Raw genomic sequence first — 21,004 nt, 5'->3', positions numbered from 1 at the left:
TATAGGCTATATATGGAACCAAAAGCTGAGTTTATCTGCTAACTTAGCCTTAAACACCCGGGCATGGCACACAACCTACTACTGGAATACACCCCTGGTCACGTGATCTTGAGTCGTCATGTTCAGTGTGAACAAGACATGGCTTGTTTTTGATTGTTTGTGTGTTCCCCTGTAGGCACTGTTGTGTTACCCTTTCCTTCCCTGTTTATTCTACCTGTGCTCTCTGTCATTGATTGTTGTTTTCACTTAGACCCTGTGTTCTTCCCTTAGTGTTTTGTTTTATTTTTAATTGTTAATAAAAAATCAATATGTTCTTTAGACCTTGTGACCAGTCACTAGTCAAGCTCTAAATTGTTGATTTCAAACTATTCTGCGATGTATCCGATGTACATTTATCAAATGTTATGTTCTTGTTTATGTTGTGATATTTTACTTAAAATACGATGTAATGTTTTTTTATTTTATATTTATATATTATGCATTTATTTACACATTTTTTGACCATCAAGTGTCATTGCAGGAAAACGTAAATTCAATTTCTTTTTTTTTTTTTTTTTTACAAAAGATATATTTCAGACAATTCATAAAACTATTTCCTTAAGTTATTTTTTTAAGAGTTGCTACTCTGTGTGACGACCTTTTATACAGTGTATGGTGAAGACAGACAGCAGTTATTCCTCTCCATCCTGAACTTCAGACTGATACGTTTACACTTGTGCGTTTGCGTTTCAAGTTTCTGTTGGAGCTATACCCCCCATTAAGCCCCGTCCTAGTGCCACACCTGCCAAATGGATGCCCTGAGCCAGTGGTTCCCAACCACGTTTCTGAAGGCCCCCCAACATTATAAGTTTCCTTAGATCTGAATTGAGTGTGTCTAACAAAGGAACGACGCAAAAAATGTGCAGTGTTGAAGGGCCTCCAGGAACAAGGGAACCAATGCCCTAAAATATTGTATTTAATATTTTCTGATGAATTATATTTTTAAACTCTGCTCTTCTATGATCCTGACAGATGAGCCATAGCCAGCAAAAAACGCAGGGTATAAGGGTTCAGTGAAAGTGGTCTGGACTCTGTGAAGGAGGGTCATTTTGTCAGAGACACTGTAGAAGGACAGAGATCCTGCTCCATGATCCAGATACACTCCTACTCTAGAGGAGCAGACAGCAGGGACTGAGACTTTCTTTTTGTCATGTGTGAAATAGAAATTTTGTAGATAAAAGCTGAAACGCCAGGACTTTTTGTTGTCACCAAGTCTACACTCATCACTGTCTCCTTTACGTCCAATTCCTTTGTAACAAACTGCTACAGCCCATTGCTTTCCAGTGCACTCGACCTCCCAGTAACCACGACCACACAAACCTTCTCGACACATGACATTCACATATCTATCAAATCGCTCCGGGTGATCAGGATAATGCTGTTTTTTATATGTAAATGATACTTTCCTGTTGTCCTCAGATAGTTTGAGGGCATTGTTTGTAGTGTTTGGATCCAGGTGAAGATCACAGAAATCTGAGGAGAAATGGGGGAATAAAAAATGCAATAAAATAACAATAAAAATGCAACAAAGTACACTTTGGTTCCAAAATGGTCACACTATAACAGATCATGTACTTATTAATTATTAAATGTTTGCCTCAAGAAAACCGCAGATGAACTTACACTGCAAAAAATCATTTTGGGTCTTGGCAACACAGACTTTTGACACTGAAGAGTCAACACAAACAAACATGTGATTTAATCCTGCAGAGTATGAATAGTAATATAAGATATCAAAATATTCAGACCTTGTTGTGATATTTTCGCTGTTTGTTGTTGACAGACGTCCTCCAAAACCTCCTTAAATATTGAGATTGAAACATCTTTAAAATACAGGTGAGTGTGCTGAGTGATGGGAACGTTTTCAAATGTCGGTAAAACACACACAGATTGACAGCTCTGAAACAAGACAAACAGCTTGCTATGTAAAACAGACTATTTAAAAATGTGAGTCAGTATAGAACATGGAGGTATACTGACGTTCATTACCTTCAGAAAATTGACCTGATCCTCAGTAATCAGAAGTTTTTCAATCTCAGCTTGTCTTTTTCTGAGTTCTGTCAGCTCTTGATCCAGATGTCTGTGAAGTTCCTCTGCTCGATCTATCTCAGTCTTCTCCTGAGCTCTGATCTGCTCTTTAATCTCAGAGCGTTTCTTCTCAAGAGAGCAGATGAGCTCAGTGAAGACCTTCTCGACGTTCTCCATCGTTTCTAGCGCTGAACTCTGTCAGAGACACAAAGATCTGATCTTGCAGATCATCGTTGTGACATAAAACAATGTAGACAGACAGTAAATTAGTGGCTGTCAAGCTCCAAAATGAACAGAAGTCTCAATAACAACATTGTGAAATCGTCTTCAAGTTACGTATGTAACCATGGTTCCCCGACGGAACAAGATGCTATGTCTAGAAACGCTTTAGGAACGCCCCTGCATAACCCCATTCTGAAGTATGTGTAAAATCAGCCCAATGGAGAAGCGAGACGTCACAATTGGGGTGACGAGCAAACAGGAAGTATAAAAGCGCATGCGGCAGAGCACAAGTTAGCTTCGATGAAGTAGCGCCTGCAGGTAGTATGATAAAGAGATCCAGTGTCTCGTTCCTTTGGAGAACCATGGTTACATACGCAACCTGGAGACATTCCCCTTCAGGAACTCGAGCTGCGTTGAGAAAGGCTTTTGGAACGATAATACCCACTGTGCCATATTAACAAGTCCCTACCTGAGTGTGTATCTCTTGAGCACGTCTTGAAATGAGAACTTGGGACCCTGGGGTAGATGCCAGGTCTAGATTATATTATTATCAGAAGACAGAGACCTAAGATTGGACGCAACCCAACCCCCCAACCTTCTTCAGAAACAATGAAGTAACAGCTGTAGACACGTTCTAAGGCCCCCTTCCTCAAGAGAGTATCTACTTCTTGATCCATTACCACAGCCTGCTCAGGGCCCACTAGTGTGGGAATGACCCTGTTGAAATGAGTCGGATGAGGTAGAGGTTTCCACATTGCCAAAAAAATCTACTAAGGGAACCAGACTCTCGAGGCTGACCTCTGGTGTTATTAGTGGAGCCAGTTTGGTGCCCTGAAGTGGATGACCAGCAGAGAATGATCGACCTGACTGCCGTAGCACCCTCACTCTAAGGGACGAGCTCTCCTGTGCTGTACCATTGCCAGGCGGCAGCTGGAAATTTCGCTCGTCTGAGCTCACTGAGCCCTGAAGCACAGAGAGTGGGGCTGCCCTCAGGGACCTGACCTGGTGGCATCAGGACCACTTTGTCAAACTCCTCTTCAACAAGATAAAGGTCTGCAGATCCTTTTCCGGTCTATTAGATCCAGACTGGAATGTGTTGCCCCGACCCCTGTTCTGTTGACGTAGGGTTGTAGGTTGCAATTCTCTGTTTTTGAGACTGGCAGTATGAGGAGCTTGACGGCTGATGCTACTCCAACTCAGCAGACCCACGGGACTGGGAGCGATGTGGGAGTATCTTTGAAATACTGCCACTTGCTTCCTTGCTTCCTGAAACCTCTCGACAGCAGTGTTGACTGCATTGCCAAAAAGCCAGAGGGCGAGTGCAGGGCGTCTAGGTGGAAGAATCTGTCCTTATCTTGCATATCGGACAGATTCAATGACAGATGTCGCTCTGTGGCCACTATAGCTGCCCTTGAACGGCCAATGGCTCTGGCTATTTCTTTAGTGGCCTAGAGGGACAAATCTGTGGCACGATGCAGTTTGGCAACCGCGCCTTATTCCTCCTCCCTGTCATCCAGGTCCCTGAGCAGGTCAGATTGGTATGCTTGTAATTCCGGCATGGTGTGCAAACATGCGCCAGACTGACCTGCCACCGTGTAAGCTTTTCCAACCAGACTAGATTTCAAACTAACAGGCCTGGTGAGAAGTTTCCGAGGCCTTCAGGGATGTTGCTGAGAATGGGGAGATATAACTCACAAGTATCTAGTCCAGCAGTGGCATGCTTCATATACCTTCTCATTCAGCCCTACAATGTTGGAATAATTTGAGACTGTGGTGCTGTAGATACGGCTTGAATATGGTTTCTCCCACAATCTTGACACCTTGACATGGAAATCGGGAAAACTGAAAGGCCACTTCGTGAAGTCTGTGCTCTCAGGAAATGCTCATTTTACTTGTAGGATGAGTGTCCTGTTTTTCGGCTGGCCAATTAATATTTAATTTGGTTACGCCATGAGTCACAACCTCCACAAGCTCCTCATATGCGAGCTCATCAAACACGGCCAGGCAAAAGCGGAGCACAGGCATCAAGGGCAACTTGCAGAAATGACTCGAGAGCTGACCGTGCATGCTCTGCTCTTAAACAAACAACACACAGATCATGTGTATCCCCCGCAGCCGGATGTCATGGTCAGGGAGGAACTCAATGTCTGTAATGCCGTTTGCTCGCCATAGACTTAGACTTTGCTTTTGACATAAGATATGATATGCTTGTGGGCTGAAAAACAACAATAAATAGGATTGACAGCAGAAGCAGAAGCTAACTTGCCATTTTATACTTCCTGGTTGCTCACTTCACCCCGCTCGTGACGTCTCATCTCGTGATTTTACACATGCTTCAGAGCGCGGTCATGCAGGGGCACTACAAAAGTGCCCCTGCTATTTCACTATTATTGAATTTAAAAGATCTACTTTTGTGTGTCAAACAAACTTTAAAACTAAAGAAGACATAAAGAAACATACTTTAAGAAGTTTCAGAGCGTCGCCGAGTTCCTGCTTCCCTCTCTCTCGCTCCTGGACCAGTTTGAGGCACGTCTCTTTTAACTCCTTTAACTCTTCCTGAGGATGTTAACATACAAAATAATAAAACAAATGACAAAAATAGACTTAACACCATTCCACCGGTAAAGGGGTGTAACAAGGGGAATCAAGATGACAGACTATAAACAATAGCGGCTCCTGACTATACATTTTGATTGATGAGCACGATTAAACAAAATATTTATGACTTCATTATTTTTATATGCTACTCAGAACAGATGTTCCAACTAGCTACTGACTTGATGCAGACTAATATCTGACCAAAGCAGTTGTCATCTTTTGAGTCGTGAACACATCTACGTCGATTGAGTTTATATAGAAGTCTTTGTTTTGGATTAATATATTGGTAGGCCTCTGTCCGAATTACCCTTACAGGCGAGCCACGGCTGACATATATGTAAGCAATAAATAATGCATTATTATTGTTAATAATACCTTTTTCCTAGTCCATTCTGAATCCACAGACACCACACTGTGTCCTTTATGATCATCAGTACACAAACAACAAATGCACTGATGGTCGTCCTGACAGTAAATCTCCAGAAGTTTCCCATGACTGAGGCAGATGTTCTCCTGAATATTTCTAGAGGCTTCCACTAGTTTGTGCTTCATAAACGCAGGAGATTGATAGTGAAGCTGCAGGTGAGTTTGACAGAAGGAGGCCAAGCACTGCAGACAGGACTTAACAGCTCTGCTCTTCTCTGTAGTGCAAACATCACACTCCACAGCAGCCGTTTGTAGAGACGTCTTCTGCAGCGTCTCCATCATCTCTGCTATCAGAGTGTTCTTCTTCAGTAGAGGTCTCTGACTGAAGCTCTCTCTGCATTGGGGACAGCAGTACGGCGGCCCCTGCTCCTTCTGGCCCCAGCAGTCAGTAATGCAGCTCATACAGTAACTGTGTCCACAGGGAATCGTCACCGGCTCCTTCAGTCCATCCAAACAGACTGGACAGCTGAACTGATCCACAAACCGACTTGCTGCTGATTCTGCCATTTCTTTGCAGTGATTTTTTACTTCTGTCCTGTAATAAGAGCTGTTTTGCCAAGAAAAGCAATAATATTTGTCAAATGTTATTTTTCACTTAAATGTGAAGCATTATTATCACAATGTTAATAACCATATTTGAAAGCAAGCAAAAGTAGAAAGCAAAAGTTTGAAGTGGTATTGACGCGCGTCCGAGGCGAAATCTGCTTCTTGTTGGAGGGGCAAGTGCTAGGCGGTTGTCTATTTGCAAGATGGCTGATGTTGATCGAGCACTCGGGTCTTTTCCACTTTTTCACATGTCATCTGAATAAACACATTATCTTGTTATCAAAAAGTAGCTGTAGGCTATATTAGGGGGAAAATAGTTGTAAAAGATGGCGGGAAGGTCTCAGGTCAATAAACGTCTACGTGACTCAAAAGTCAAATGTGTATTTACAACACACTCTTCCAAGTGAGTTCCTTTTATTTCTGAAATATGAACTTGTGTATGATACTTGTGTCATATAGCTCCGGTTAACTTCTCACTGACAACATCAGTCGTTCCTCCATGTTGAATGAGTGACTCCTGAGCAGGCTCCTGATTGGTTAACGCAGCGCAAATTGACGCCAAAGTTCAAATTTTTCAACTCAGGCGTCAGACGCGAATTCGCGTTAAACACATAAATGCACAAAAGCACCATTCATGCCAGGCGCTCAATTCGCATGATTAATGCGTCACTGAGGCGAATTCGTGTCTACCGTGCCGCGTTAAACGCCTCATTCACGCCGCGAGACTTCCAGACGCGTGTAAACTCGTCTTTACATCGACTTAACATTGAAATCATTCGCGCCAGACACTCTATTCGCGTTTGGTGTGAATGCAGCATAAAAAGAAAGTGGACTGAAAGAGGTATTTTTTCCTCTTTTTTTTTTTTAATTCAAATCCCATTCCCAAATCACACGTCACAAATTTTCATATTTGAATAATGCCCGCCTACAATCTGCTGGACCTCCCGCGAAAACTTGAACCAGCTTTAAACGCTGCAGCTGGTTTGTGTGGATAACAATGTTGAAAAGAAGCTGTGCTCTGCACTGTGAAAGTAAATTTGGTTTATTTTCACTTCCAAAGGATGATGCCGTAAAGAATCAGTGGTTAAAATTCATCTTTACTAAGATACGACAGCAGTATGATCAAAAATGTTGTGTGTTCTCGTCATTTAACTGATGACTGCTTCTCCGAAATGCAGGTATCCTAAACCCGTTGTCTTTGAAGGATGAGTCAGAGCCATGTTTATTTGGACCTGCTTCCTCCTCTGAATAACAACCTGTAAGTATGATTAATAATTGTTCCTTTGATGTTCAGTCGAGTGTGCAAAATATGTAGGCTAACATTAGTTGTTGTGCTATGTATGCACTCAGGCTAACTCACGTTATAGTTTTGCTAATCAGTTATCTGTAATCAGTATTCAGTAATCTATTATCAAGAAATGTGTCGATTAGTGTTGTCAAAAGAGCCGGTACTTCGGTACCAAGTCGGTACTAAAAAAATGTAAATGTTATGGTACTAGGTTTTTTTAAAGTACCGGTGGCACAAAGTACCAGGTCAACCCGGTTCTTGATGCGCTATTCGAAAGGTGCATAGATGCGCTCTCTTCATAAAGCAACGAGACATTGCAACATCAAAAGGAGGAAACACACCAAAATAACAAAACACTTTAAAGACAGAAACCCAGATCAAATGAAATAGTTCAAGCAGGTAATCTTCACTGTGTTTCCAATACATTTATTTATTTGTGGTGGATCAACACACTGCCACAAATAGATTTTCCAAAAGTATTTGACTTAGTTGAATAAACATGATCACTGCATCAGTCACAGTCGAAACCTGGTGCGGTTGTTTTTATATCACTGTATTTTTTTTTAAGGAAACCGACTGTCCTCAGAAAGTTATGAATGTCATTTTTATTTAATCTTGTCTGTAATGCATGAGCAGTGTTTGTGAGCTTATTTGATTACAGCCGTTACTGGGGAAACCTCTCTCACATGCTCTACAAGCGCCTCCTGCTGGTAGAGAATCAATTTGCATATACGACACCACAAATAGAGTGCAAGGCTGTGGGAAATATCGGGTTCTGTTATGAATAATATTCAATATTTTAACTTGAATGTCAGATTGAAATGAACGCTGTTATTAGAGTAGTTAATCTTTAGCATAAGCGTGGCTAACGCTAACACAATGAGCATTAAAATTAGCTTTCTTTATTAAATGTGCAATAGGAGATCTTGGAAAATGCTAACATTAGCCTGATAGTACTGAAAGCGAACGTCCCATCCTCCCTGCAATCGCTGTCCAAAGCCATGTCCCCTGAAAGCATTTATGCTCACAGACCAGAATACCAGAGACAACATTACTACGATAGGCTACATCAGCAGTTCCCAATTCCAGTCCATGTTCCAAAGTGAAGTAAACCCCTGCTCAAGGAGTAGGGAGCAATGAATAGATTGGAACACAGTTCATTCACATAGCTCGAGTTGGTCATCTGAATCGGGTGTATTAACTTATCCAGACGTAAAATATGTGCGTGATCACTGGAATTGGGAACCGCTGGGGTACATCAATGTCATTAACCAGCAAGAAAACTTTAAAAGTACTACAATACCAGGAAGGAAGACCGGGTTGTTGCTGTTTGTCTGCCATTCTAGCTCTGTCTGTACAGTGTGTGTGAATGCGCTAATGACATATTCTGTCTGCAAAAACAGGGTGCGCAGAGGTATGCAGATACATACATTGACAGGCAGGTAGGAAAGCTGTTTAAAATGCACGGACTGTTTTGATTGGACGTACATTTCTTGGTCCTACGCCTTCCACAGGATATATAAATTCATTTCAATATAAAGACATTTAAACCACTTAACTTAATGATTGGTATTGGGATGTGAGGAGACTTTTAACCAGTATAACAAAAAATGACAATCACCTATTGCACCTTTAACAATTTAATGTTCCTATAACTTTCATTAGGGTAAAAAAACAGGAGGACATGATGATATTTACTATCTTTACACACCAGAGGCTTTTAAATGAATTGTGAATCTAAAATGTGAGTGTTAGAGAATGTACACATGGTTAACACTTTTTTCATCTTTTTTTTTTTTTTTTTGGTTTTAAAATTTAAAAGCCCTTTAAAATTTAATATGTACAAATTGGATTAAATGAAAGTGTTGTGTTTTGCTTTGGTTCCGAAAAATTGTTCCAAGAACCGTGGATTTTCAATGAAATTGGAGTGTCTTTTGGAGTCATGATAAAGGATGGAGCGACAACCTGCAGTGCTTTAGTTCTTTGTCTGTGTTCAGCTATTACATTAAACCATTTTTGTTTGGGTCTTTACAAGCTGTGGGTCCGGTTCTCTAACATATAAGTAAAACGACGTATTACTTATTATTATGCGGCTAACGCAGCATAGCCTATGGCTGAAGGCCTGACTGGAACCCCACAGTACGTCACTGCATTGCATACATGTAAACCTGTTAAATGGATCCCCCAAACCAGATTATAAACATTTAAAATACCATAACAGTGGCACTGTAAAGAATTATTGAAATTGTAAAGAATAAAATATAACTTTGTAGTATAATTATGTAATCGAGTATACTGTTCCAAATGCTTTGCGCTTTTAGTATAACAATAGTATAATCTAAAAATAATCGTTTAGCAATGAAGTGCAAAACTGCATTTATCTACAGTAGTAGAAACGATCTGTAAAGTTACCCACTTACGAACTAATACATAATTGCATGCGATTTGTGTTTAAAAGCTATATTTTGGATACTATGAAGCCCTTACCTCGAGAGAAATACACCTCAAAACAGCATTTGCTTTTATAGCTTCGCCCCAAAGAACAGTGCAGCGGATCTATTACAGCGGATGACGTCACGCGTTTTGTGAGGAAATAGGTTTGGTTGCTTTCATTTCTCTTGGTTTTTACTTCCTGGTTTCAGTGCGTACACAACTGGGCGTGTTTCAAATGAGAGAAATGATGAAAAACAGCGAGAAAGAGAAATAGGATATTTATTGGTGTTTTTTTTTTTTTTTTTTTCATATGATCGACTGGTGAACATTATTGGACTGTAATTTTACACTTAAAACATTTAAAAGAGATCATTTCTAGGCTTAAAAAACTGAAAGCAGATTATCTTGACCACAAATAATGACAGATGACATTTCTGCAGAATATGAAATATATATTTGTTAATTTCTTTATGTAAAATGTTGAATTAAACATTCTATATAAATCTATGTATTTTGAAAAATTAGTTAAATCACTGAATAATGACAGACGAATTAAACGACAAAATCTCAGTCAATGCATTACATGTGAATTACACACACAGAACAGTTCTATAAACTATACACTTGTTTTTTTTTCATAATAATAACAGACTTTTAACTGATATTTAAATGACTGAACTTAATTGGCCTACATAAAGATATCTAAAATGTAGCATAAACAAATGATTACATCATTAATAATAATTTTAAAATTAAATTATAAAAACACAAGCAAAGTTGGGATATGTATCAATTCTAATAAGGTTTTATTACCTCAATGGCTTAAAAATCACATTTGACTTTGAAATGAAAAGAACTATCATTCAAAACTATATTTATTTCTTGATTATTCTTATAGAAATCCCATTTTAAAATAAAATAAAGTTCATAAAATCTAAAATCAAATCACTGTCATCTAAAAAAGAAAAAAAGAAAAGATAGGTAGGTAATTTTACCTCAAAAACCAATTGAATAAATCTAAAAAATATTGTTTTCTTAAAATTATTAAATCATGATAAATGAGAGCATAACCATTTAATAAATCTAATGTGAAAATTGACCCTGTGCTACACTCTACGTAATGACCTCTTGCATTCATGAATAGTTCAGTTAATTTATGGTATAATTTATGGAAGTCTTGGCCTAGTGTTAGAGAGTTTGTCTCCTAACCCTAAGGTTGTGGGTTCAAGTCTCGGGCAATAACGCGACTGAGGTGCCCTTGAGCACGGTACTGAACCCCCAACTGCTCCCCGGGTGCTGCAGCATAAATGGCTGCCCACTGCTCTGTTTGTGTGTGTGTGTGTGTGTGTGTGTGTGTGTGTGTGTGTGCATGCGTGTGTGTGTGTTTGAGTGGGGGTGTGTGTGTGTTTGGGTGTGAGTGTGTGTGTGTTAGTGTGTCTGCGCACACTTTGTTAGGGTAAAATGCAGAGCACGAATTCTGAGTATGGATCACTGTACTTGACTGTATGTCACGTCACTTCCGTTAGTTTCAATTTCCAATTTAGTTGAATAAAGAGGAATTCTGACACGTTCATAAAGACTTTCGTTTGCGCTGCAAAATAAGGTGGATACTTGTTCTTTTTTCAGCTCTATGATCCTGACAGATGAACGGTTTCCAACCTTAAACGCAGGGTATAAGGGTTCAGTGAAAGTGGTCTGGACTCTGTGAAGGAGAGTCATTGTGTCAGATACTCTGTAGAAGGACAGAGATCCTGCTTTATGATCCAGATACACTCCTACTCTAGAGGACACAGGGATTGAGACTTTGTTTTGAGCATGAATGTAACTGAAAATCTTCAGATAATAACCCAGTCTCCATGACATTTTGTTGAAGCCCAGTGCACAGTCATCAGTGCTTCCTTTACGTCTTATTCCACTGTAACAAGCTCCTACAGCCCATTCATCCCCACTGCACTCCACCTCCCAGTAGAAGCGGCCGTACAAACCGTCTCTAGACAAGATATAGGGACGCTCATTAAACCGCTCCGGCTGATCAGGATATTGCTGAGCTGTATCTGAAGATAATATTTTCCTTTTGTCATCTGATAGTTTGAGGCTATTGTGTGCAGTGTTTAGATCCAAGTTAATATCCCAGATATCTGAGAAGGAGAAAATAACAAAAAACAAATGTTGAACAACATACACTTTGGTTCCGATATGGTCACAATGTAACATATTGTAACCACTGATACTTATCCATTAATAAGTGTTTCCCTCGATCACACTTACACTGCAAAAAATCATTTTTGGTCTTTGGTTCTGGAGGGTTTGTAACATAGACATTCGACACTGAAGAGTCAAAACAAAACATGCATACGGTCAATTTGTTGGTTTAACACTACAGAGTATGAATGGCAATATAACATATCAAATTATTCAGACCTTCTCTGGATATTCTGGCTGTTTGTTGTTGAAAGACGTCCTCCAAAACCTCCTTAAACATTGAGCTTGAAATGTCTTTAAAAAGTGTGTGTTGAGTCATGGGAACGTTTTCAAATGATGGCAAAGGACACACGGACTGACAGCTCTGAAACGAGAAAAATACAGCACTGCTTGTTTTGTAAAAAAACAAGAAACAAATAAAAAAGTGAAGCAGTGAGTAAATACATAAACATGGTAGGATACAGTGATGAAATGACTAGGGCTCTGACGAGTTAATTAAAAAGCACAAACTGTGTTAAATAGACATATACTTTTATTTGACATAAAAGTAAAAAGGTGTCTGTCCTACAGTGTTTTTAACTTCATTAAAGTAAAGGATTCAAATATATTAATTAAAAATTTAACAAAATAAACGAAAGGAATAAACGTTTATAGGCTAATTTCCAACAAAAAATGGGTGAGACAAAAGTGAAAATTTGGCAAAAGAAACAAGATTCCATGTACAATGTAAATTTAATGAAGACAAATCGTAATTTGTGGAAAAACAGATAAGCAGATTGCAAACAGAATGCATGTTCCATGTTTGCAAAACCTATTATTTATTTTGTAAAGAAAACTTTGTACTTCTCTCATATCATAATATTCAACAGCATTCACATACCAGAAAATAAATAATAATAAAAATGTTTTGGCGTACCACTCGGACACTGTGGTGAGGCTGTTGTCTTGTTCACAAGCACAGCCCTAGAAATAATTTTTATTACCTTCAGAAAATTGACCTGATCCTCAGTAATCAGAAGTTTTTCAATCTCAGCTTGTCTTTTTCTGAGTTCTGTCAGCTCTTGATCCAGATGTCTGTGAAGTTCCTCTGCTCGATCTATCTCAGTCTTCTCCTGAGCTCTGATCTGCTCTTTAATCTCAGAGCGTTTCTTCTCAAGAGAGCAGATGAGTTCAGCGAAGACCTTCTCAAAGTCCTCCATGGTCTCTAGCGCTGAACTCTGGTGGAGAAAGATGTGATCATGCAGATCATCGATGTGACTCGTTTTGGCGCAATAACCAAAATAAATGCAATTAATGTGAGCAATTTCTAGCAAGTTCTCTAAATGTTCGAGCATTTAAATTAAGCTGCTTCTGTTCAGTGTAAACAGACAGTAAACAAGTGTTTGTCAGGCTACAAAATTAAAAATGTGATGATTTGTTTGTCACTAATTTTATAGCACGTTTTAAATCATTTTTGGACCTTAAAACCAATTGGTCACTGTCTACCGATCTACTTTTCTGTGTCAAACAAATTTTAAACCTAAAGAAGACATGAAGAAACATACTGTGAGAAGCTTCAGAGATTCACTGAGTTCCCGCTGACCTCTCTCTCGCTCCTGGATGAGCTTTTGACACGACACCTTTGTCTCGTTTAACTCTTCCTGAGGATGTAAACGGACAGAATTAATAAAACCATAATTCCCAGTCTGGTAAATTGGCATAACAAGGGGAAAATACAAAATAACAATAACAGTTATTATTAAAATATTTTCTGCATTTTTTTTGTATTGTCAATATTACCTTTTTCCTAGTCCAATTTGAATCCAGAGACACCAGACTGTGTCCTTTATGATCATCAGTACACAAACAACAAATTGACTGATGGTCGTCCTGACAGTAGATCTCCAGAAGTTTCCCATGACTGAGGCAGATGTTCTCCTGAATGTTTCTAGAGGCTTCGACTAGTTTGTGCTTCATAAACGCAGGAGATTGATAGTGAGGCTGCAGGTGAGTTTGACAGAAGGAGGCCAAGCACTGCAGACAGGACTTAACAGCTCTGCTCTTCTCTGTAGTGCAAACATCACACTCCACAGCAGTCGTTTGTAGAGACGTCTTCTGCAGCGTCTCCATCATCTCCGCTATCAGAGTGTTCTTCTTCAGTAGAGGTCTCTGACTGAAGCTCTCTCTGCATTGGGGACAGCAGTACGGCGGCCCCTGCTCCTTCTGGCCCCAGCAGTCAGTAATGCAGCTCATACAGTAACTGTGTCCACAGGGAATCGTCACCGGCTCCTTCAGTCCATCCAAACAGACTGGACACCTGAACTGATCCACAAACCAATTTGCTGCTGATTCTGCCATTTCTTTCCAGTGATTTTTGACTTCAGTCCCGTAATAAGAGCTGTTTCGCCAAGAAAAGCAACAATATTTGTCAAATGCCATATTTTACTGAAGTTAACTCATGGATATTGCCAAGATTTTTCATCTGGTCAAAAATAATATGAGAGAAGCTTGGGAATACGAGCGCGTGAATCATCTATTCATTTTATAAACTGCTGGTCCACTGCATACAGCGCAATATAATACAGGTACAATGCATTTAACCCTTCAGAGGCGTGCGTGCTGCGCATACGTGTTGTGTCATCCACCAGAACGCCTTCCGCGTATGGCAGATAATGGAAGTTAGAGAAAAGTGTTAATACATTTGAAATATGGATATTTTTCTTACAAAAATGTATGGATTCGCTACAGGAGGCCTTTATTCACCCCCAGGAGCTGTGTGAGGCACGTTTATTACGGATGTGCATGCTTTATTTGACGACTTATGGACCGTTCCACTGCAACACCCGCTGACTGCAATAATAGAGCTTGGAATAGCCAGGACAATTTTTAATATAGCTCTGACTGGATTTGTCTGAAAGAAGAGGATCATATACACATAGGATGTTTCAAGGGGGAGTAAAATAGTCTAATTTTCATTTTTGGGTGAACTAACCTTTTGAGGCTATCTCTTGAATAAGGTACGCTTCAGGAGTAACTGGTTTGCTCTGAAGCGCTGCGTCGTCTTCTCTTGAATTGCATCAGGAAGGCTGAATTACAGTCTTGCACTACAGCGCCACACTGGTGAAACTGCATTATTGCAGGCTCTTATATTAGGTGTATTATGTCTTATATCGATCTGCCTCATAATGAGATCAAACAACTATGACAACTTGTCGACAAATTTTTATAATGTTGACTATTCGTTTCATCCCTAGTGTCATGCCACATCTGGTACTGTGGAGTACCAGATGTGGGCTACGTAGCTGCAAAAAAGTTTTTTGTTGTTGTTGTTTTTTTGTCATGGTTTAGGGTTTAGCCCTGCACAAGTCTCCCTCATCTATCACACCTGATTCAGCTCATCAGCTCATTAGTGGAGAGACTGCTAGACCTGAAGTGGGTGTGTCAGATATAGAGAGACATAAAAAATAGCAGTGCTGGGGGTACTTCATGGAGAGCTTTGAAAACCACTGACCTAGTGTGTGTTTTCAGTTGATTTATAAGGTTCGAAAACGTTTGAACTGTCTTTATGTCTGCGGTCTCCCATGGTTTTAAAACCGTTAAGCTGCTAGCCTTAATCTCTGCTTGCAATGTGAAACAAAGTATCAGCTTTAAAGTTTTGTAAGTTTTAATACTAAATTCAAACCAAAAATACTGTTTTGGCACACTTAATGTAGCTTCAGTACTTTTGCTCGCAGATGTCCTACTGTTCTGCTTTGGCTTTGCTTAGAACAATTTTTTGTTTGAAATTGAACAAAAACGACCCATAATGTGTCTAAAATGTAAGTCAGTTAATATTACTTGTTTATTTAACTGAAGATGTATAAAATCAATATCACATTTGCAATCGAGCTGAAAGTCGTAAAAACATCACTCCTGGACGTGTGATGTTGCACATATTATACAGAATATTTATATTTTTTCAATCGCAGTGTTTCTTTGTGTGTGCTGTTCTTATAGTGTTGATTTCTCCGCGAGTCAGCACGAGGCTCAACTGACGCGACCTTGATACTGTCAATACTTTATCTGTTATTAGTCACCGTTTACACTAAACGTAATAAAAGCCGAATCATTCTCTTAAAAGTTTCGGTGATGCCCTAGTTATTGTTTGTTATTAAAAGTTTGATCAGGTTACTTGTCCGTTCGGGCAAGTAAAATTCTCTTTCATCTTGTTGCTGATTTATTCTGAGCGTGATTCTGATACCCCTCCCCCTCTCCGCCTGGAAAAACTCAAAGATTCATGAACGTATATAAGCGGCAGGTTTATTAGGAAAAAATATAAACGTTAAAAAAAGGAAATTTAGGAGAATCAATGAGTGAATGACTTATTACCATTGTGCAAATAATATGTAATCATGTATTCCATAAAAAAGTAACTGTAGTCTGATTAAGAGTATTTTAAAAAGTAGTTTACTCTAATTACAAGTACTTGAATTTTGGAATCTGATTACGTAATCCAGATTACATGTAATCCGTTACTACCCAGCTCTGTATATATATACTACTTGTATTACAATTAGTGTAGTATTTAAGGTTAAAATAGAGAAAATGGTTTTAAATTGCTAAGCAATGAGGAAAATTAGTCATTTTGTGGTCAGAAAAAAAAAATTAATTTGGTTTACCAGGTACCTGTTTGGATCTTTACTAAATATATCTAGAGTATTGCAGGTCATACCCGCTTACTTATTTTTAAGTACTTCTTTTGAATAAATATGTAGACATAATTAAACACTAGAAATTTAAAAAGTTAATAACTTGCATCGCTTTATACTGACTTGCATAATTACATACAATGAAAGCAAGCAAATACTTTGTTTACAATTGTGCTAAAAAGGCATTCAACTGCATTCAATGTGGTAATCAATACAAAAAAAAAAAAAACTACCTGTTGCTTATCTATTATATTATATTATAAATAATCAACGGGTCTTTTATATTATTAATATATCATGAATCTACAAAGATCAATTATAAAGGCACCCTTTTGTTGAAGTTGTTTCAGTTTCACTTGATCTCTATTGTTCCTGGGAAAGAGCTGAAAACCACATGTTTTCAGACAATCACATGATCAACTGAAAATGATGCATCTTGCATCACTTTTCTTTCCAGTCACATGAATACTTTCCTTTTAGCTGGTGTAGTGGATTTAGGTATTGTAGAATTAAAGAAAGTTAGCATTGTAATGTTTGAATCGGATGTCATAACAAATATAAGTAGACCAGAAAGATTTTTATACGAGCAGTTCATTCATGGGTTTTCCAAAAGCATTGACTCTAGGCTCCTATCAACTTACAGTGCTTCTGAGAATCACAGTCCAGGCCCGTTACAGGAATATAAATGCTCTGTACACAGATGAATAATACATAATTGTATAAGATTTCTTTTTAAAAGCAGACAACATGATGAAGTCATATTTTTGGATCATTTTAAAGTTCTTACCTTGACAGAAATACACCTCAAATATAGTTGCTTCGCCCCAAAGAACAGCGGTGTGGCTCTATTAGAGGTTACATCACTAGTGGGGAAAACTGTTTCATTTCTCTTGAATTTAAAATACTTCTGGTTTTCAAGTGAGTGCGTAAACAAAATTTGCATGTCAAAGTGAAATAAATCTGTGAGAGAAAGCGAAAGAGAAGCAAAAGAGGAAAAAAGAATTTCCAATGTGATCGACTCGTATAAAAATAAATTGTTGCTGCCTTAAATTAAGTCAACTTGGCTATTTAAATGACAGTAGGGCATTGAAAACATTTAGAGAGAAAATACGGTATATGATAAACAGTAAAGTGTATTAACAGTAAAGTGGTTATAAGAAAATCTTATTGTAGATATACAGAGACAGAGGCGGATCTACGGGGTGGGATACAGTTTTGCCACCCCCTTTTGCCACCCCATTTATAAATCAGATAATATTTTTTAAGTATATTTTATGTCCATAGCATAGCCTACACGTTGAAGGTCAAGGAAACCTGCGCCAAACTCCTTTCAAACAGAAATCGTCGATTTAGAATCCCCTCCCCCTCAGAGTCACAATGGTTTCACCCATCACCAGCACGGCAGCGAACCCCGCGAAAATTCACCAGTCACTGCAGGGCAGGCTTCACAGTTTATCTGTCTGTAGTACACAGTGTCTCGGAGAAGAGAGGTTGATAAGCAGTTAGCAGTGAGTAGAGGTAAGTTTGAAACTCGAGGAAAGTCGAGAAACTCCATAAATTACGTTATTTACATACGAAATACTTTGTTGTCTCATCGAATTTTTCTATGATCGTCAGGTCAGAAAAGGGTCTTACTTTAGTCTAGCTATTTGTGTGTGTTTAAACCTATGGTTTAAACTAACTGTACTGCTGTCACAAAATTGGCATGCATCCACTTTCCCAGCATCTATGACTATCCAATTTTGAAAAATGGTCGACATGCCAAATTAGACTGAGATATCTAAGCGGTGTCATAAGCTGGTGATGCACAAGCACTGCACGTTTGACTCACACGGACTGTAGTGTAGAGAACAAAAAGCATTCAATGGAAACCGTAGCATTTTAAATTATGAATAATGTCCGTGTCCCCCCTCCTGAAACCTCATGCCACCCCAGGAAAAAAATCTCTAGATCCGCCACTGCACGGAGAAGAACATTTTATTATATATTGTGCATGGTTTCCCAATAATGTAGAAATAACTGTCCAGTAGAGGACGCCAACTCACCAACAATGTGGAGAAAAACACTCTCCAAGAAGTCCAATTTTTTTCAATGACACATTAAACTTGTCACAAGATTAGAAGAACAAGAAGAAGACTACTTATTGATATTTTTATTTTTCATTGTGCTACGAACATCGTTTACACACACTTACACAGCTTGGCGTCAAAACACATGAAGATATGTTTTATAATATATACATATGTAAAGGAAAATTACTTATTTATTTTCAGGCAGACAGAAAGTATCCACATTGTTATTTTCCACACATTTCCAACATTCCATTCCAGCACTGGTTCTCTTACACCGATAAAGAGGCACTATCGCATTAATCTTTAGAAATTCCTCCTCCAGATTCTTCTCTCTGTCCTTGTTCCAGATCTCTTCGAAGACAAATGCATTCATTCCATTTTTTCTTGTGTTTATCCAGTTTAAAAGACCGTTCAAAATATTGTCTTGCCCACGAATGCATCTGTTCACACAAGGAGAGTCGTAAGAATAGAAAACTACACAGCTATTCTGATCTGCCTGCTCTAGAAGTTTGTCCATGGGTGATTCCCCTAAAGGATAGAGCAGAACATGCTCAGAATGTTCTTTTGTGGTACGATTTGGCCTTGCAGCAATGACGTTGCGTGAGTCTGTGCAGAGTACACATTTCTGTCCTTTATCGAGCTCATCTTTCACTTTTTTTGCATCTTTATTGCTGAACACGTTCTGGATATCAGCATGTTCGTCTGTACACTGAGCACGTAGAACAGAGATCGCTATTGCATACTGAGCATCACTTTGCTTTTGGGTTTTTGGCTGGACACTGTAGAGATAACGTTTGTACAATTTAACGTTCACAATCACAATTTAAGAACCGAACAATGCAACTTTCCATCATGCAACAATTTTAACGTGCATTTTACTGATTTAATATGTTGATTTTAATTTACTAAATTGTAAAAATACAGTACACTTACTTGTCAGCAAAATACTTGAAGATATAATCAAGGGCTGCTGGGTTCACATCCCTCTCAATGCTTTGAACACCCAGATAAAGTAGGATGGTGAGCAAACTCGTTGGAACCAGTAATGCCTTCAAATAATAATAATAAATGAATAAACTGAGAAAAGAATATACACTGAAATAAATAGTTTTACATTATTTCTGGTTTTCAGAAGCCCATAATTGGGTTTAACTTTGGCAGACTTATTAAAAACTGCTGCTGTTTTTGCCTTCTTGCAAATGGAAAACATTCCTATAAACTTTTTAAAAAAAGACTTATTAAAATATAGTTTTTAGTAGCTGTATGAATGTAACCAATATGAATGTGTACTAATTAAAAATGAAATATAGCAACTAAATAATCTGCATACAATGTTGCTATTGCGATTTACATGGAATGAGACATTGGTTCACTTTTTGGAGTATAATGATGATGATGATGGTTATGGAGGAAATTAACCTTGTTTAACCCAATTGAAAATTAAATATACTAAAAATGTATTTGAAAAACAAGTATACTCATTTTTTACATATTTATGTACATTATCACAATTTCTCGCAATTGGTTATACTAAACTCGTATACCTGTCTCATCTGCTAACTCAAACTTGTCTGCTTAATTGCAATTACCAATTGTGTACTTTGATGAATTCCAAATAAAGATATACTGAATTAGATTGTGCTGAAGTGGAATTACTTCAGGTACACTTCAAATATCTTGCGTTTGAAAACTGATATTATTCAAAGATCAAACAATCCTCATCAATAGTGAAATTAAAACACATTTTAGGTTTAATATAAAGTTTAGTTATAATTTGAAAATCATTCAGTCTAGAGTGATATGTCAGCAAATACATTAATATAATTAAACTATACTTAGTATGAAATAAATGTATTTAATATATATCTTGAACTGCTTCTCTCAGTTAATTTCTCATGTCAGTAATATGGCAGAACTAACTACACAGGTCAGAGGCAACGGTGGCAATGAACCCAAGCTCCATCAGTGATAAAAATGTACAGTCAAACTGAAGCAAGTGTTTGTTATAGCTTTTTGTTAAAGTCTAAAATAGTTTTTGTTCACATAATGAGCTTTCTTCTAAATGAGACTAAAGGGCGTAAACGCAATCCTCATTTAAACATCCACATTTTCTTGCAATTCCCCAAAAGGCATGAAAAAACATACTGTACAGACCTTGCATAGTTGTGATCGTCTCACTGACTTCATGTTTCGTCTGTAAAAAGTTTCTCTCTGTTATGAGAAATGGTACCGAGTTGTGAGTAACGAGAAAAACATCAAATAAGTTTTAAGCAAGGACATTTATAGGAAAACTATAGGCAGTTGCTTAAGGATTCTTCAGTTTAGGAGGAGCCAACAAAATGTCACATTTTCTTTCAGTTTCTTGAAAAGTAAACTGAAACAAAAGGAGATAGGACACCATTGTTGGCTATTCTGGAGTGTAGTTTTCCTGGAAATGATCTTGCTTATACCTTATTTTCATCATTAGTTCTCTAAGGAAATTT

At 38.3% G+C, this 21,004-nt stretch overlaps 2 protein-coding genes and 1 pseudogene across 3 annotated transcripts; all 3 read right to left on the bottom strand.

Moving 5' to 3' along the window:
* Positions 1 to 292: 292 nt before the first annotated feature.
* Positions 293 to 9,753, bottom strand: LOC113070950 (E3 ubiquitin/ISG15 ligase TRIM25). The gene is made up of 7 exons (XM_026244300.1): positions 9,635 to 9,753; positions 5,263 to 5,860; positions 4,750 to 4,845; positions 2,029 to 2,262; positions 1,788 to 1,938; positions 1,663 to 1,707; positions 293 to 1,512 (listed from the first exon to the last, which is right to left on the bottom strand). Exons 2-7 carry the CDS (start codon positions 5,818 to 5,820, stop codon positions 974 to 976), a joined length of 1,623 nt encoding a protein of 540 aa, XP_026100085.1. The 5' UTR covers positions 5,821 to 5,860; positions 9,635 to 9,753; the 3' UTR covers positions 293 to 973.
* Positions 9,754 to 11,027: 1,274 nt separating this feature from the next.
* Positions 11,028 to 17,904, bottom strand: LOC113070949 (tripartite motif-containing protein 16-like). Of its 2 annotated transcripts, XM_026244298.1 has the most exons (8): positions 17,237 to 17,904; positions 17,091 to 17,139; positions 13,562 to 14,159; positions 13,327 to 13,422; positions 12,766 to 12,999; positions 12,002 to 12,146; positions 11,849 to 11,908; positions 11,028 to 11,718 (listed from the first exon to the last, which is right to left on the bottom strand). In XM_026244298.1, the coding sequence occupies exons 3-8, from the start codon at positions 14,117 to 14,119 to the stop codon at positions 11,069 to 11,071; spliced, it is 1,743 nt and encodes a 580-aa protein (XP_026100083.1). In that variant the 5' UTR covers positions 14,120 to 14,159; positions 17,091 to 17,139; positions 17,237 to 17,904; the 3' UTR covers positions 11,028 to 11,068. The 2 variants fall into 2 exon arrangements, with proteins under 2 accessions (XP_026100083.1, XP_026100084.1); XM_026244299.1 differs by lacking the exon at positions 17,091 to 17,139.
* Positions 17,905 to 18,699: 795 nt separating this feature from the next.
* LOC113070958 (uncharacterized) lies at positions 18,700 to 20,967 on the bottom strand (annotated as a pseudogene).
* Positions 20,968 to 21,004: the final 37 nt, after the last annotated feature.

The sequence above is a fragment of the Carassius auratus genome, unplaced genomic scaffold, assembly GCF_003368295.1.
Source record: "Carassius auratus strain Wakin unplaced genomic scaffold, ASM336829v1 scaf_tig00005455, whole genome shotgun sequence".
NCBI lineage: Eukaryota > Metazoa > Chordata > Actinopteri > Cypriniformes > Cyprinidae > Carassius > Carassius auratus.
This window is presented reverse-complemented; position numbering and strand designations above follow the sequence as displayed.

What these genes read in the sequence shown, in the direction of transcription:
- LOC113070950 (XM_026244300.1), bottom strand. Translation starts at nt 5,820, where the DNA reads ATGGCAGAATCAGCAGCAAGTCGGTTTGTGGATCAGTTCAGCTGTCCA. An exon ending in CAGAATGGACTAGGAAAAAG is followed by an intron (nt 4,846 to 5,262) that starts GTATTATTAACA and finishes TAACATCCTCAG; the next exon opens with GAAGAGTTAAAGGAGTTAAA. An exon ending in AGCGAAAATATCACAACAAG is followed by an intron (nt 1,708 to 1,787) that starts GTCTGAATATTT and finishes TTGACTCTTCAG; the next exon opens with TGTCAAAAGTCTGTGTTGCC.
- LOC113070949 (XM_026244298.1), bottom strand. Translation starts at nt 14,119, where the DNA reads ATGGCAGAATCAGCAGCAAATTGGTTTGTGGATCAGTTCAGGTGTCCA. An exon ending in AATCTCTGAAGCTTCTCACA is followed by an intron (nt 13,000 to 13,326) that starts GTATGTTTCTTC and finishes TTTCTCCACCAG; the next exon opens with AGTTCAGCGCTAGAGACCAT. An exon ending in ATCAGGTCAATTTTCTGAAG is followed by an intron (nt 12,147 to 12,765) that starts GTAATAAAAATT and finishes TTCTCGTTTCAG; the next exon opens with AGCTGTCAGTCCGTGTGTCC.